This window comes from Bicyclus anynana, chromosome 27 (assembly GCF_947172395.1).
Source record: "Bicyclus anynana chromosome 27, ilBicAnyn1.1, whole genome shotgun sequence".
In the NCBI taxonomy this organism is placed as follows: domain Eukaryota; kingdom Metazoa; phylum Arthropoda; class Insecta; order Lepidoptera; family Nymphalidae; genus Bicyclus; species Bicyclus anynana.
The window spans coordinates 2,572,562-2,589,657 of record NC_069109.1 but is presented as its reverse complement, the minus strand read 5'-3'; the positions used below and the strand labels follow the sequence as shown (position 1 = coordinate 2,589,657).

Below are 17,096 nucleotides of genomic sequence, written 5' to 3'. Positions count from 1 at the left end.
CTGCCGAAAACCAAATTGATGGTTAGGTATTATTTTTGCTTCTGCTATTACAGCATTCAGCCGTTTTAAGAACAGGATTTCCATGACCTTTGACAAAATAGGCAGCAGGCTGATTGGTCTGTATGAGGAGACTTCTTCCCGGGGCTTGCCAGGTTTAGGTATCATTATGATTTGTGCTACTTTCCATTGTGGAGGGAAGAGACCTCTTTTCAATATACAGTTGAATAGCTGTGTCAAGAATAATACTGCTTTTTCAGGTAGTTCATATAGAATTTTGGCCGTAATTAGGTCATATCCTGGAGCCTTTTTTTTATTTAAGTTTTTAATGACCGCAGCAGTCTCCGTTTTCTTAATCTTTTTTATTGGAAGGTCCAGTTGAAAAGGTTCTTTAAGGCATTTAAGAAGTTGAGCATAATCTTTTCTTTCTGGGTTTTGGTTTGGGTTTGGTATGAAAACGTTGTCTAAATGACTCGCAAAGGTTTCTGCTTTCTCTTTGTCAGTTTTTGCCCAGGACCCATCTTGTTTACGTAAAGGTGGTCTAGAGACGGTAGATCTGTCTAAGGTTTTTGTCACTTTCCATAACGAGTAGTCACTATTGGCTGACGCGTCAAGATTGCGCAATTTGTTCTGAGTGTTTTCATTACTCTCTTTGCTCAAGACTTCTTTTAGCCTAGTCGTCAGGTAGTTGAGGTGCTTTTTGTCACCGCGATATCTAGTAGTCTGCCACTGTTTACGTGCCTGCCGTTTCTCAGCTAATAGATCACGAACTGATTTCGAGCAGTCATCCCAATTATAATTTTCTGTCTGTGTCTCTGGAGTACTTTCCCATGCTGCATCTTGAATGCACTTGTTAAAGTGTTCGACTGCCGTCATCATATTGTCATCGCTTCTCAGAGGCAAATTATTATTAATTCTGGATTCAACTAAGTAACGGAATAGTTCCCAATTGGTTTTTCGGCCATGAAGCCGTAAGGGAGGTTGCAAGCGTACGATTTTCTGAGAAACTTCCACTAGGACAACACTATGATCGGATGAAAGGTCTTGAGTAGATGTGCACTTAAAGCAGCTTGAAGGAATTCCTTTTGTGACACAGAAGTCCACCAAGTCTGGTATTTTTCTTGGGTCAGTGGGCCAATAGGTAGGTGCTCCACATGATACAGTACTGAGATTTAAATCATCTATAGCAATCTGGAGTTGTCTGCCCTTGGGAGTCGTTAAGCGTGAACCCCATCTAGTATTTTTTGAATTATAGTCCCCGCCTGCTATAAATCTGGGTCCTAAAGTTTTGAAGAAACACACGTAATTTTCTCTCTTTACCGCATGTTTTGGTGGGGAATATAAAGCTGTAATAGTTAGATGTCCATGCCAGTCTTCAACAACTATGCTTGTTGCTTGGATTTCTGGTGATTTAAATGGCTCTATCTCATGGTGTCTTATGTTATTCTTTATAATTATAGCAGATCCTCCATGTGCTGTACCATCAGGATGCATTGTTTGATAGAATGAGTAATTTTTAATTTTCAAGTAGTTTTTTGTAGTAAAATGAGTTTCAGATATAAGTAAAATATCAATTTTATTTAGTTTTAAAAATGTCTCTACTTCGAGGACATGGTTTGACAGCCCATTAGCATTCCATAAGGCTAATTTTAGTGTATCGAATGTGACAGTTTGGTCATAATTTCCATTAGCAGGTTGGTCATTGATGTCAATTGTTGCATTAGTTGGGTCATGGTGGTCATCATTACTTTCATGTCCGCATTGATTGTTTGAGCTTGTAGTATTTCCGAATTGCTTTGATTTGGTTGGTTCACGTTTGTTGGTTTTTTGTCTGACATAACTTGACTATATAAAGGTTTATTGGGATGGGTCGTTTCAGTTTTTGAGTCCGATTGATTTGCATGATTTGCGTATTGTTTCCTATTCGTCATGGTTCTGTATTGGTGTTTAGCTGGCTGGGGAGGATATTTAACTTTTTGGAGTTCTTTATATACTGAACATCCTTTATAATTAGCTGGATGGTTTCCTTCACAGAGGATGCATTTAACAGAGTCTGACCTCTCTTTACGATGGCAGTTAATCGATGCATGCTCCCCTGCACATTTAATACATTTAGGTTTCCTAAAGCAAAATCGTTTAGTATGTCCATACTGTTGACAGTTACTACATTGTGGGATTTCTCGTTTGGGTCTTGGAGGCTCAATTTTAATTTTACAATGCAATAGGTTTTGTATCTCGTAAATATTTTTATTATTACTTGAGGGTTGTAGCTCTATAAAGAATATTGGTAAAGGTTTTTTGGTGGTTCTTTGTTTGACATTCCAAATATTGGTGACTTTATGTCCATGAGTTTCTAGCTCCTCTTTTATTTCCTCCAGGTCAATGGACGGGTGGAGATGTTTTATAACTGCTTTGAAGCAGCGGTCTTGTCTAGGTTTGTAGGTGTAAAATTCAGTATCTTTTGTTTGTAAACTTTTAACAATTTTTGTATATAATTCTGAACTTTTGGGTTGTATTCGCACCTGTTCATCCCGGAGGACTTTTATTTCATAGTTGCCTTCAGCTATTTCATCAAGCATTTTCGTTAGTGGTTGGATATTACTAACTCTGTCCACATATATGGGTGGTGATTTAGCTGGTTTTGCAGTGGTTTCTTTTTGAGTGGTTTGATCTTCTGTATCTTTATCAAGTTCAGAAAAACTATTTGAGGTTGGTGTGGCTTGACTTAACCAATAGGTGTCAAGTATCTTTTGTTTTTGATTGTTACTGACCTCTGGACTTTCACGATGTCTCTTTCTAAAGGGTACTTCTTTCCATTTCTCATTATTATCAGAGTCCATAGGACTTGGTGATATGTTGTCCAGGTTGCTGGGTGACTGTGTTCTTGATCTGTTAAACAAAGCAGGGTGGAAAACTTGTTGGGTTAATGTTTTGTTTGTTTGTTTATCAGATTGTGAAGGTTGGACGGTTGTTGTTAGAGGGTTGTTGGACCCCTGTTGTCCAATTATTTTGCTGCTGCTGCTGCTGCTGCTGCTGCTGTGTGCATTTTAAGAAATTAAATATCACGTGTCTCAAACGGTGAAGGAAAACATCGTGAGGAAACCTGCATACCAGAGAATTTTCTTAATTCTTTGCGTGTGTGAAGTCTGCCAATCCGCATTGGGCCAGCGTGGTGGAGTATTGGCCAAACCCCTCTCATTCTGAGAGGAGACTCGAGCTCAGCAGTGAGCCGAATATGGGTTGATGACTTAAATGACTAGCTAAGAAACGTCATTACAAATACAATATGGCGGCCTCCCAAAGATGGCGGACTGGCTGTTTGAAATCCACCCCCATGATATGGATATCAAATGAAAGGGTTTGCTGTCAGGAATACGAAAAAATTGAACTTAAATCCAATATGGCGGACGTCTAAGATGGCGGTTTAGTTCGTCATTCCTTATACGCACTGCAAAGATGTGTCATTTTCAAGTCAAGAGTGAATAGGCATCTTCTAGGCAAGCGCGTTCCACCATTGGCTGCATCATCGCTTACCATCAGGCATGATTGCAGCTAAGCGCTTGCTTATTCAAAATAAAAAAAAAAAAAAAAGACAGGCTATTTGGAATGCACCCACATGATATGGGTATTAAGCGTGTTTTTGAAACAATTTTTTTTTACACTAATAATGATTGAAAGACAAATGATATGGTCCACCTGTAAGCCTGACATGCCAGCAAACGAATTATCTCGTGCAGAGAAATAGACAAAATCAATATGTTTCGTTGTGTTCGGGACTGGGACTGCCGTTGGTTGGAATTTTGTCTATTTTTCATCACGACATAATTATATCGTTGGTAGGGCATTCGATCCCGGTCCTTTTTTCCAATCCCGGTATTTCGGGATTGTTAAAACTAAAACCCGGGATCCCGAGATATTTGAAATATAAAGAAAACAGTAAAAATTACGTATAAAATCGTTTTTTTTGTTATTTTAATTTTAGCTACGATGTAATGGCTACCAATTTATACAATATCCAGGATCCCGAATTGCGGGATCCCGGAATCAAATTCCGTAATCGTTGGTCGCATGCTAAAGTATACTGATCTTAAATTAGTGGTTAACTTATGTGACTTGTGATTCAAAGTCACCTACGCTAACCATTATTTAACGAAGTAGAAATTGTGATGATATATGAATGTATATAAAATAAATAAAATAAAAAAGCCTTTTATTTCCAGTACAAACATACATATACAATTTTGTGAGAATTACCTACTTTTAAAAATTAATATATATGAATGTATATGATAAAAAAAATCTCGGGATCCCGAGATTCTCGAATTTTAAGAAAAACGGTAAAAAGTACTTAACGAAATAGTTCTTTTTAATTTCCATTTTTAGCAAGGAAGGAAGCATTTTAATCCATTATGGATGCATTATCCCGGGATCAAATTCCATAATGCAACGATTATGGAATTTGATCCCGGGATCAAATTCCATAATCGTTGATCGCATGCTAAAGTAAACTGATTTTAAATTAGTGGTTAACCTATGTGATTCGTCACCTACACTAACCAGTATCTAAAGAAATGGATGATGATATATTAAGGTATTTTTTTTTTCTACTTTATTTATTTATTTATTTTATTTCCAGCCCTCAATAGACATGAAGCCTGATAATTCTGGGAGAGAGCTACAGCAGGGGGACGGGACGGGGGCCAAGTGAGTTATAAAAATTTATTTTCATACTTTTTTTGTTATGTGATTACATGAAAGTATGTTTTTGACAATACTAGCCAAAACGCCTGTCGGCCATGACGGTCTATATCTACTGTTTCATGACGTCACTAATAAATCCCTTACAAACGGAGCGATTGCCTAAAATATTAAGTTAACAATTACTTTGACGTTTAGTTACATCAAGTAACATTGTGACGTCACTAAATGGACGACAGCGTTTTTGACGTGTGAAAACTTAAAAAAAAAAAATGATTTCTTAATTAAACTTTATAAGAAATCCTTAAGTTTTATTAATTGATATCAATATATTTCGGACCACTATTCCATGTACTATACAAATTCAATATTGTTTACATTAAATTTGATATGAGTCAAGTACCCTATTTGCATCGATCTCCTATTAAAAAGTGGACGCACAATCGGCGACCAAAAAATGAGTGCCAAACACAACTTCTTGGCACTCAATTCAACTAATCGCATTTGCAAATTCAACCTTTAACTCAATCATTAAGGTTGAATTTGGGATTTTTTTGATTATTGGACTATATTTAAACGCCTTTAGATAGAACTTTCTTTACCAATAATTCTAAAACAGTCAAAGCAAAATTGGCCAATTTTTAAGTGTTATTTTAAGAATAAGAATAAGAATAATAATCATTTATTTGCAAGAAACATTACATTTAGTTATACAAAGATGTTCTTATGTATTAGGTAACAATGTTTCACCATTAATAGGTATACAAATGTTTATTGTTTAATTAATTAAATTAAAATTTAATTACATTAAGTTTAAAAGAAATATAATTAATACTATTTTTTTGAAGCATCAGCAAAGTACTCTTCTATGGAGTAGTAACATTTTTCTATTAGAAACTTTTCTACATGATTCTGCGTCCGTTTATTATAAGAGGTCAATGCCCATTTGTCTATTTCCAGACCACCGGACAACTGTGAAGACAGGCCGTCCCTCACCAAGTCCAGCTCCCCTGCCGACCTCAGCGATTCGAATATCACCGGTGACCTGGATGACCGTAAGTCTATTTAAAACTAGCTGACGCCGCGCGGATTAACCCGCGTGGTACCCGTTCCTGTGGGAATACGGGGATGATATATAGCCTTAGTTTTCTTCGATAAATGGGCTATCTCACAAAGTTAGTTTTATTCATAAAACGTTGAGCACATTTCTGACATAAAAACTCTTTGCTAAGATTTTAAAAAGTACCGTTCGTTTTTAAATAAATGGTCAACGTTTCACTTTACATTACGGCACATGTGCGTAATGAGATACATAACAATATTGAAATTGGTGAAATAAGAGACACTTTACGAGCAAATGTGTTATAATTTATCTTTGAAAGAATTTTACATATTGGACGAGTTGTTCCTGCACACAACTGAAAAGTTGGAGGTGCATGCCCTGGACCGGATTCGAACCCGGAATTCACATTCTCCGGAATCGGAGGCAGAGGTCATTTCCACTGGGCTATATCGGCTCTTGTCAGGGAATTTACATAAAAGTTATTTAACTATCTTTGATTAAGAATGACGTGTTTAACCTTTTGAACCCCCGACGCAAAAAGAGGAGTGTTATAAGTTTGACGTGTCAGTCTGTCTGTGGCACCATAGCTCCCGAACGGATGAAGCGATTTCAATTTAGTTTGTTTTGTATGAAAGGTGACTTATGTGCGAGTGTTTTTAGACATGTTTGATGAAAATCGGTTGAGCCGTTTAAAAGTTGTGGGGGTGAAAGTGGGGAAGAACAACCGAACGTCTGCAAAGAGTGGGGTCTCAAATGAAAGAGAATATTGATGACTTGATCGAGAGTGTGATTAATAATTTCATGACATTCAGGGATTTTTGAAATTTTAAATTTTATATTATTTGCTTTTTATAAATATTAATTAGTTTTTTTTTTCTTCAGTATCAGATTCCGACGAAAACTCCGGCACAGCTTCCCTTGGTCTGTCGACCTCGTCTTCCTTGGATTCAGCGTCAGAACTGCTCCTGGCTGCGGCCGCCGCGGTGGAGTCAGGGGGTTCCTCGGGGGAGGGAGGGGGTCAGCTCTGCAGGACGGTACGCCAGCTGATGAGGTCCATAGCGTCCATCGAGAGGCTGATGGACAGGGTGCTGCAGCACTGCGACCAGTGGACTGACCACGAGGCTAGGTTAGTACTTTAATTGAACCCTTGAGGTGCTTGGTGGATAAAACCACTCGGCGTGCTTGATGGGTCTGTCAGACCCGTAAACAAAGTAGATTTAGTGCTAGGTTAGTGCACTCTCAGTGTCGAACTTGGGGTGACCCTTGGGGTGCTTGGTGGATGAAACCACTCGGCGTGCTTGATCGGTCTGTCGAGACCTGTAAACAAAGTAGATTTAGTGCTAGGTTAGTGCACTCTCAGTGTCGAACTTGGGGTGACCCTTGGGGTGCTTGGTGGATGAAACCACTCGGCGTTCTTGATGGGTCTGTCAGACCCGTAAACAAAGTATGTTTAGTGCTGGGTTAGTGCACTCTCAGTGTCGAACTTGGGGTGACCCTTGGGGTGCTTGGTGGATGAAACCACTCGGCGTGCTTGATGGGTCTGTCAGACCCGTAAACAAAGTAGATTTAGTGCTGGGTTAGTGCACTCTCAGTGTCGAACTTGGGGTGACCCTTGGGGTGCTTGGTGGATGAAACCACTCGGCGTTCTTGATGGGTCTGTCAGACCCGTAAACAAAGTAGATTTAGTGCTAGGTTAGTGCACTCTCAGTGTCGAACTTGGGGTGACCCTTGGGGTGCTTGGTGGATGAAACCACTCGGCGTGCTTGATGGGTCTGTCAGACCCGTAAACAAAGTAGATTTAGTGCTAGGTTAGTGCACTCTCAGTGTCGAACTTGGGGTGACCCTTGGTCAGTGGCGTGCACTTCCTACAAGCATTAAAGCATTGCATACCCTAACAAATGTTTTGTTAATACTTATCCAATGAATATTTTCCCGGTTTGGTTAAATTGTCTTACTAGTGCATACTCTGATCAATAGTCTTATGCACGCCACTGCCCTTGGGGTGCTTGGTGGATAAAACCACTCGGCGTGCTTGATGGGTTTGTCAGATCCGTAAACGAAGTATTTTTTTTTGTTTTATTATTTAAGTTAAAAAGTCAGATATTAAAAAATTAATGAAAAATGAGGAATGTAAATGTGTATTAGCAAACTGTTGTTAAATAAATGAAATATATTAAATATTAAAAATTACACTAAAATTATATTTTATGCAACCTCTGACCATGATATATTATAACTGTTTCATAAAGATCACGTTAACAAACTAATATTTTTGATTGTGACGTCACAAAATAGGCGGCAGCGTTTTTGACGTTTGGAAAATTTTAATAAATACATGATTTTTAAATTAAGTTTTATAAGAAATCTTTAACTTTTATTAATCAGTATCATCGATTCATTTCGGACCCCTATTCCTTAAACTACACAAAATTAATATTGCTTTATTAACACGTTCGCTGCGGCACTGATTTTTCGGTACTTTCCTCTGGTGCGTTACGAGGTTTTATGACCTCATATTAAAACTTTGTGGTGTGGTACGAGGTCCATCAACCTCGTAACCCTAGAAGACGCTAGACTTTTGACTTTTGAGGGCCTCCGTGGCGCAGTGGTACGCGCGGTGGATTTATAAAACGGAGGTCCTGGGTTCGGTCCCCGGCTGGGCAGATTGAGATTTTCTTAATTTGTCCAGGTCTGGCTGGCGGGAGGCTTCGGCCGTGGCTAGTTACCACCCTACCGGCAAAGACGTACCGCCAAGCGATTTATCGTTCCGGTACGATGTCTTGTAGAAACCGAAAGGGGTGTGGATTTTCATCCTCCTCCTAACAAGTTAGCCCGCTTCCATCTAAGACTACATCATCACTTACAATCAGGTGAGATTGTAGTTAAGGGCTAACTTGTAAACAATAAAAAAAAAGACGTACGAGGTCAATTGACCTTCGGCCGTGGCTAGTTACCACCCTACCAGCAAAGACGCACCGCCAAGCGATTTAGCGTTCCGGTACGATGCCGTGCAGAAACCGAAAGGGGTGTAGATTTTCATCCTCCTCCTAACAAGTTAGCCCGCTTCCATCTAAGGTGAGATTGTAGTCAAGGGTTAACTCGTCAAGAATATAAAAAAAAAATGAGATTCATGATAAGAGCCGTGATAACCCAGTGGATACGACCTCTGTCTCCGATCCCGGAGGGTGTGGTTTTGAATCCGGTCCGGTGCATGCACCTCCAACTTTTCAGTTGTGTGCTAAGACTAAGACTCGAGCTCAGCAGTGTAGTAGAGCTCAGTAGTGTAGTCGTACGGGGTCACGAGGTCAATTGACCTCGTACGAGGTCACGAGGTCAATTGACCTCGTACGACTAGCGTCAAATTTGATATGAGTCAACTACCCTTTAGTTATTGCAGGTAAATGATTTGATTGATTGATTGATTGTGTGTGCAGGAAACGCGTCCACGTGGGTCTGTCGGAAGTGGACAGGAAACTGATGGCGATGTACCGGCGCCTGCCCGACGTGCACCGCCGCCAGTTGCAGCTGTACCGAAAGCAGAAACGACTGTCTACGGTAAATTGCCGCGCGGTTTCACCCGCGTGGTTCCCGTTCCCGTAGGAATGCGGAGATAATGTATAGCCCATAGCCTTCCTCGATAAATGGGCTATCTAACACTGAAAGAATTTTTCAAATCGGACCAGTAGTTTCTGAGATTAGCGCGTTCAAACAAACTCTTCAGATTTGTAATATTAGTACTCACTAAGCGTCGGCCACCACCCTACCATCAAAGACATACCGCCAAGTGATTTAGCGCTCCGGTACGATGTCGTGTAGAAACCGAAAAGGGGTGCTGATTTTCATCCTCCTCCTAACAAGTTAGCCCGCTTCCATCTTAGATTGCATCAAAACTTACCATCAGGTGAGATTGTAGTCAAGGGCTCACTTGTAAAGAATAAAAAAAAAAAACTTATTACCAGGTGAGGTTGTAGTCAAGGGCTCATTTGAAAAAAAAAAAGAAACTCCTATTATCCCCGTGTCCGCAGGTGTGCACGCAGTTAGTGGGGGGCAGAGCGCCCGCGCCCCCCCCGCCCGGCTCCCCGCCGCCCGCGCCCGCGCACACCCCCTGCCGACCGCTGTGCCCCGAGTACCATCTGCAGCGATTCAAAGAGGTATATAGTGCTACAAGTATTAATATTGATTATTTATGTTTTTGGGAAGTGGAGCTAGTGTTGGTGTAAATATAGGGTATTTGATGATTTCAACTCAGTTGTTTGTTAGGCAGCATGGACACCGTCACGCTGCCAGTCGCGTTAGCAATTCTGTGCAATATGTGTTGTAATTAGTGATCATGCATTGTTTAGTGTGGGCATAGAGGACATGTCGGACAGGGGAGAGGTTGATGCATTCTAAATGGATTCCTTAAACCTACACACAAGGCTACAAGTCCGGGCACCTGCTCAAGATGTTTCCTCTACCACAAAATAATGGTACAATCACTGTCGCTGCTACCCATTACGTCATAATAGTGTAACAGCGGTCAAGCTTCGCTTTGACTTCACTTCATAGGTTAGTACTGTTACGCAAGCAACCAATAAGCCATCTGCAACAAACAGAAACTTTACCCACTTATAAAAATATCATAATAAAAACAAAAACCCTGCTGTGACATAGTTTTGGTAGATCATTCTTTGTCTGTATGTAAGAAAATATTTTTGTCCTTGCCTACAGCACCATAAAGTATTTAATTAGAATTTTATATAGATATTATGATATTTGTTTTTATAGTTTCGCGTAAAAAGGAAGGTTTTTCGTTATTGTGATAATGTTTTTTTTTAATTCATTCATTATCAACCATACATTAAAATGTGTATGCACAATCAGCGACCAAAAAACGTCCCCACTCAATGAGTGCCAAAAACAACTTCTTGGCACTCAATTCAAGTAGTCGTATTTGCAAATTCAACCTTAAACCCAATCCTTAAGGTTGAATTTGCTCTGAATTTGGGGTTTTATTGAATATTGGAATATATTTAAAGGTAAGCTTTTGTCGGCCTCCGTGGCGCAGTGGAATGCGCGGTGGATTTACAAACCGGAGGTCCTGGGTTCGATCCCCGGCTGGGTCGATTGAGATTTTCGTAATTGGTCCAGGCATGGCTGGTGGGAGGCTTCGGCCGTGGCTTGTTACCACCCTACCGACAAAGACGTACCGCCAAGCGATTTAGCGTACCGGTACGATGTCGTGTAGAAACCGAAAAGGGGTGTAGATTTTCATCCTCCTCCTAACAAGTTAGCCCGCTTTCATCTTAGACTGCATCATCACTTACCATCAGGTGAGATTGTAGTCAAGGGCTAACTTGTAAAGAATAAAAAAAAAAAAATTTCTTTACCAATAATTTTAAAACTGTCAAAGCAAAATTGGCCAGTTTTTAAGTGAAATTTTCTACATGATTGAGTGTCCTTTTATTATAAGAGGTCAATGTTATCAACCCATATTCGGCTCACTAAGAGAAGACTCTTGGCCTAACTAATTGACTACCACGCTGGCCCAATGCGGATTGCAAGTCTTTACACACACATAGAGAATTTAAAAAATACTCTGGCATGCAATTATCCTCACAAAGATTTTCCTTGACTGTTTGAGACGTGTGATATTTAATTTCTTAAAATGCACATCACTGAAAAGTTGGAGGTGCATACCTACGCCTAATGGAATCGGAGACAGAAGTCATATCCACTGGATTATCACGGCTTTTTCTTAATAAGTTCTCGAAAATTTGACCTAAGCCTACCGGAATCGGAGACAGAAGTCATATCCACTGGATTATCACGGCTTTTTCTTAATAAGTTCTCGAAAATTTGACCTAAGCCTACCGGAAGCGGAGACAGAAGTCATATCCACTGGATTATCACGGCTTTTTCTTAATAAGTTCTCGAAAATTTGTCATCAGGTTCGTCGCAAAGTGATGCATATGAGAGACCAGCAGTTGTACTACCATCGACTCAGGATGTGGCTGGAGGATCAGCTGAGGCAAGAGAGGGAGAGGTATTGTTTTTTATTTTGCCTACCCCTATCATAATCTACTCCCACCCCATTGTAATTAAGTATAGTAAGAAAAAATAAATAAAATGGTAATATACTTTATTCGCTTTCAGCGATGGAGAAAATACTACAGATTTTAAAGACAATTTTTATTACTTCGGCTTACTGAAGTCATCAGAAAACATGAGCGATTAGTTCATTCAGAATAAGTTGAAAATTAACCGCGGTCGTGGCTCGATAACAGAAATATAAGGGTTTTATTTTGTAACTTCAAAACCCTCCCATTCCATTACGTTACGCTCAAATCGTCAGATTTTCGAAATGCACACCTTTTAGCTATCAACTCACCTTATCTTAATCTGACGTGCTGGAGATATTTGAAGGAGGTTTGAGGATTTCTGAAGTTAGTTTTTTTTTTGGTTACCCTACGTACCCATTAATATTAATGGCTCATACTTGGTGGAGGACAATGTTCAATACTCCTTTATGTTCATCTGCTAAATACAAAAATCCCCTCTTCGATTCCGCTACTACAAATCGACTTATGCTCAAACTCAAACGTATGCTGCAGACGGACGCGTATTTTAAACCTTCATCATGAAATAGATTTATCTTTACCGTTGTATAAAGTGTAAAACTTGTTTACAGTCTTCCAGAGAGTAACGTAACACTAATAGAAGATCTACCGAGACGCAAACGTCGTACCGCGAGCCCCAAAAACACTAAAATATCCACCGCGCCCAAAAGGAAACTGAAACCCGTGAACATGTCCCAAACTATTAGCAAACCGTACAAAATCCTCCAAATGCTTAGACATAAAGCGCCCATACCAAACAATATTAACATCAAATCACCATACAAAGAAATAGACGACGAACCTAGTGTTAAATCTGAAGCAGAACCACCAGAAGCGTTCCCGTTAGAAAAGGAAGATAATATAAGCGATACAGAAACTATAGTCGGTGAGAAAGATACAGGTGATATATGTAAGGAAATGCGCGAATGTCTTGCCAAGTTTGCGAATTTTGCTCTAAACAGTCCCGATAATTTGAAGGAAGACGTCAAGGAATATGAAGAACCCGTATCAAAATATCCCGAATCGGTCAGTCCGCCTTTACAAGAAATGTCGCCAACAACCTCCGAACCGATGCCAGTTTACAATCAGAACACTCGTAGAATTTTAACTGTCAACAAAATTTTCAATAAAGAGGAAAAAGTGATAGAATTCCAACCGCAAGCCAGTGATAATAATGCACCTTTAAATAATATTAATAGTAAAGAAACGAGTGAGATAGACAAAGAAGATAGTGAAGAAAAGGACGGCGATGTTTATAAATATGTAACGTTTGGGCTAAAAATCAAACAGGCAATGGAAGAGTGTCAGAACATAATCAATTCTTACAACAGTGTAGGTAAAGACGATAAACAGAAAGACGAAGCCGACGAACCGCCATCTTTAGAGCAAATAATAGAGGTCATGATGAATTTAGACAAGAGTTCCGCTGAGATGCTAGAGAAAATGGACTCCGACGATCCAATAGATATGAACTTAGCGATAAACAAGCTTTCGGATTTAGTTGAAAACATGCCTCAAACATTAGCGAACATGCCTGAGATCGCTTCCAAACTATCCGAATTCGCAAACGCTAGTTTCGAATTGCCAGAATTCGCGTCTATAATGAACAGTTTGCCCGATGTGAATAACGAAGCTCAATTGACTCCGGAGACATTGAAACAGATCCGCGAACTGAAACTTTCTAAGCGTGATAGCGTTAAAGTAACTAAAAACACTGCCAAGCGTAAAATTAACCGTAGGATTAAGAGTAATGATAGTATAGATTTAACTAGTTTCGACTTTGAATTCGATGGTAAGGATATATCAGAGCTATTGAGGGATGAAAAGGAATTGCAGAATCTAATGAAAAACAAGAACAACAAGGAGGACTTGAAAGACTTACTATTTTCTATATCCGCTCAAGTAGTTATTAATAAAGTTTTCGAATACGTTAAACAGAATAAAAGTCCAGAGTTAGCGAAGTGTTTGGAAGAGGAGAAAGAGCTGTTTTCTCTGCCGCGCAATAATATAAACACCGAAGTGTATTCAACGCTCTTCGATAATTCTGTTAAAGATGTACTCAGTATGGAAGAGTTGAGGGAGCTGGTTCAGTCTAGATTCAATTCGTGGAAATATTACGTAGCGAGCAAATTCAAAGGTATACCCATCGAATTGTTAGATAACGAAATAGAAACCATGTTAGATAAATTCTACTCGTACATACAAGACTTAGCCTCCAAACAGTGTACTAATGAAAGTGATAAAATAATAGAAAAGATTGACGAATTGCGAAAGAATAGCGACTGTAGGGATTCCGACAGCGAGGGTTGCCCTGCTTCTAAAGAAACGTTAAAACAAATAACAAAGTTACTCAGTACTTTTGCTGGCAACACTTTAGATTTACTCATAATGAAACTGTCGAATTTGTCGGATGATAAAAAAGCGGCAGTCAAAAGTCTCAAATTTAAATATATGGACGTAATACGACGGTGTACGGAATCCACGCAACTCGCTGGTTGGATACTGTTGGAGCCTGAAGTAGCCACGAACGTCATCCAAGAGTTGACTGGTCTAGAAGTTAGAAAAATAGACAACGTTCCAGACTTTTCCACTTATACAGATGAGAGAAGGAGAGAGCACTTTATGAATCGTCTGAGAGAGATGAATAGGCAATATATTGAAACGTTGCCCAAAAAAGGGTTGACAGGCGACGAGTGGTTAGTAATTTTGTACCGTTTGGAACAACTAGAGGATAAGTTAAAAGAGGCATTCATTAAAGCGGCGCCCGCGCCCAAAGTGGTACAACCGCAAGCGGCGAGCGAAGCGGAAATATTAGCAGCTAAGGGTTTAAGTAAGATAATCGGCAAAGCCAACGTTAGGATAGTTAAAAAGACAAACCAGGAACCACCGAAACCGAAAAAGGAAACTCCTGAAGAGACACCACAAAACAATGAGAAAGATGAGAAAAAGGCGAAAAACGACGCGCTTTTAGCGAAATGCGAAGCAATACTAACATCGAAAGGTGAAAAGACTTTACTTGATAGTTTTTATACAATAAAATCCTATATAACCCAAGGTCTCCAAGTCCCCGAGACTTATAAAAAGCATGTCATATCAATTTGCTCGAGCATAGACGCCAAATTGCTAGACGAAGACATAGAAGAGACTCTGAAACTCAAATTGGACGAAACGGAACAAGATCCGGAGAACAAAGACAAGACACCGTTGTCTGTAATCGGATCTCAAAATCCGGAACTACTAGCCAAATATTCGGCGCAAGCGTTACGGAATGCCAAGCAGACGTTGAACGCGGTAGCTTTCCGGAACATGACGAGGAACGGACAGACAAAATCGGAAAGTGATGTGTGTGATACGCCCAAAACAAATTGCAAATGGACGAACGATTGTGTGTGTGACTCGTGCAAGGACTCCGACGTGTCCTCTGTGTGTCTTGGTGATATAGTGAAGCAGTGTTACGATGATAAATCTAAGAACGGTCTAGAAGAGAAGAAGAAGGAGGTGAAGAAGGTGCCGCCTAAGCCGAAGCCAGCGCCGAAGCCGTGTGAGAACGCCAGCCACCAACAGCACGTTTGTAAGGGTGAGTTTGTTTTGTAACCATAGAGTAATTAACCATGGAGATGCATTAACGAGTTGCGAAGCTGAAGTGGAAATGGGTGGGGCACATAGTTTGAAGAAACGTTGGGGGTCCAAGGTGCTGGAATGGCGACCCCGCACTACAAAGCGCAGTGTTGGACCCGCCACCAGGTGGACTGACGACATCAAGGGAGTTGCAGGGATTCGCTTTATGAAGGCGGCTCAGGATCGTGATGTTTGAAAGTCCATAGAAAAGGCCTATGTCCTGCAGTGGATGTCCATTGGCTAAATGATGATGATGCATGACACCCAATTTCACCAACAAAATTCTGTGTAATATTTTTAAGGCGGACGAAGTAAACACACATCGAAAATATTGAATACAAATAAATATATTATGTGTTCATACATTGCACACAACTATCAATTTGATTTGTCATATACACATGTAATTATTACACACACTATTACAACTGTAACCAACACATTATTAGTCATGTTACAAAGAATATTTTGATTATATTTAAATATTGTTTTTATTACAAATTTGATATTAATAAATTACAAATGAAACATAACTACATCTTTTAGTAAACTAGAAGTTGGTAACCTTTTTTACACCAATCCACTGCACAGACCAACACTTTTAACGAGGTTCTTTAACCAACAACTATGTTAACAACAATAAACATCAATTCTATAGAAACAGTTTTTCTGAATGTGTTAGATCATTGATCTTATACTTTGACAAGAGTAATACAGGGGTCTAGCGATTCAGGTCCCTATCTAATTTGTCTGATGCCCTAGATATACAACTTTTATCATCTTAACGGTTTGCAAAAGTTCACTTCTGGTTTTTCCTTCGGACATGAATGCTGCTTGTACAATGTTGCTTCACAGCAATGTTGCTTGTAGTGCTTCCCCGGACTAATGTTTATTTATTTATTTATTTAAAGCACGCCAACAATACACATATTAACCATTAAAAACAATACAATATGCCACAAAAAATCTGATATGTATGTTGTAATGTTGTAATTATAAGCCCTACTACTTTATTTGAATAGATTTAATAATATTCCAGTGGCCCACGGTGGAGTGTGTTCCGGGGAAGGCGCCACGGACCAACCCTGCAATTGCTGCTATTGCACCGTTTTTGGACATGCCGTAAGCATATCTTATATTGTAGACTTTGAAGATTCAAATTGTGAATTTAGAAAAAAAGTGTGTGCCAGCTCCGACGCACGGATGGAGCGCTGCGTGCGCGCCCACCAACAGCGTGCACGTGCGTGCGGACGCGCTAGGCATGTGAACGCTGTTGGCGGCAGCGCACGGTGAAAGGTGCGCAGAATAGGTTGCGCACAAAAAAGGTAACGCTATGCGTTCATCGAATTTTACTGCCCATATTTTTTTCATAACGGAGGCTATATATGAAAAATCTATTCTTAAGGAGTGAACTCCAATCTTAAGTGAATCTTAGAAAGTTGCGCACTAAAGGTGCGCACCAAAAACGTGACACTTTTTCGTTAGTTCAGTTGGTTTTACCCCTCGGATTTTTCCCATACCGGGCGCCTTATATATAAAAAATCGATTCTTAAGGAGTAAACTCCAATAAATATACTAATATTGATTTCCAAATAATCATCATCATAAAATCAAAATAATAA

At 39.7% G+C, this 17,096-nt stretch overlaps 1 protein-coding gene across 1 annotated transcript in view; it reads left to right on the top strand.

Moving 5' to 3' along the window:
- The window catches only part of LOC112046942 (uncharacterized), a 72,366-nt gene that overhangs the window by 20,189 nt on the left and 35,081 nt on the right, over positions 1–17,096 (top strand). Inside the window, exons 16-23 of the mRNA XM_052890040.1 lie at positions 4,634–4,701; positions 5,656–5,750; positions 6,641–6,884; positions 9,193–9,313; positions 9,784–9,909; positions 11,689–11,783; positions 12,429–15,433; positions 16,514–16,596. Of these exons, the coding sequence (XP_052746000.1) occupies positions 4,634–4,701; positions 5,656–5,750; positions 6,641–6,884; positions 9,193–9,313; positions 9,784–9,909; positions 11,689–11,783; positions 12,429–15,433; positions 16,514–16,596 (3,837 nt within the window). The remainder of the gene's footprint in view (positions 1–4,633; positions 4,702–5,655; positions 5,751–6,640; positions 6,885–9,192; positions 9,314–9,783; positions 9,910–11,688; positions 11,784–12,428; positions 15,434–16,513; positions 16,597–17,096) is intronic.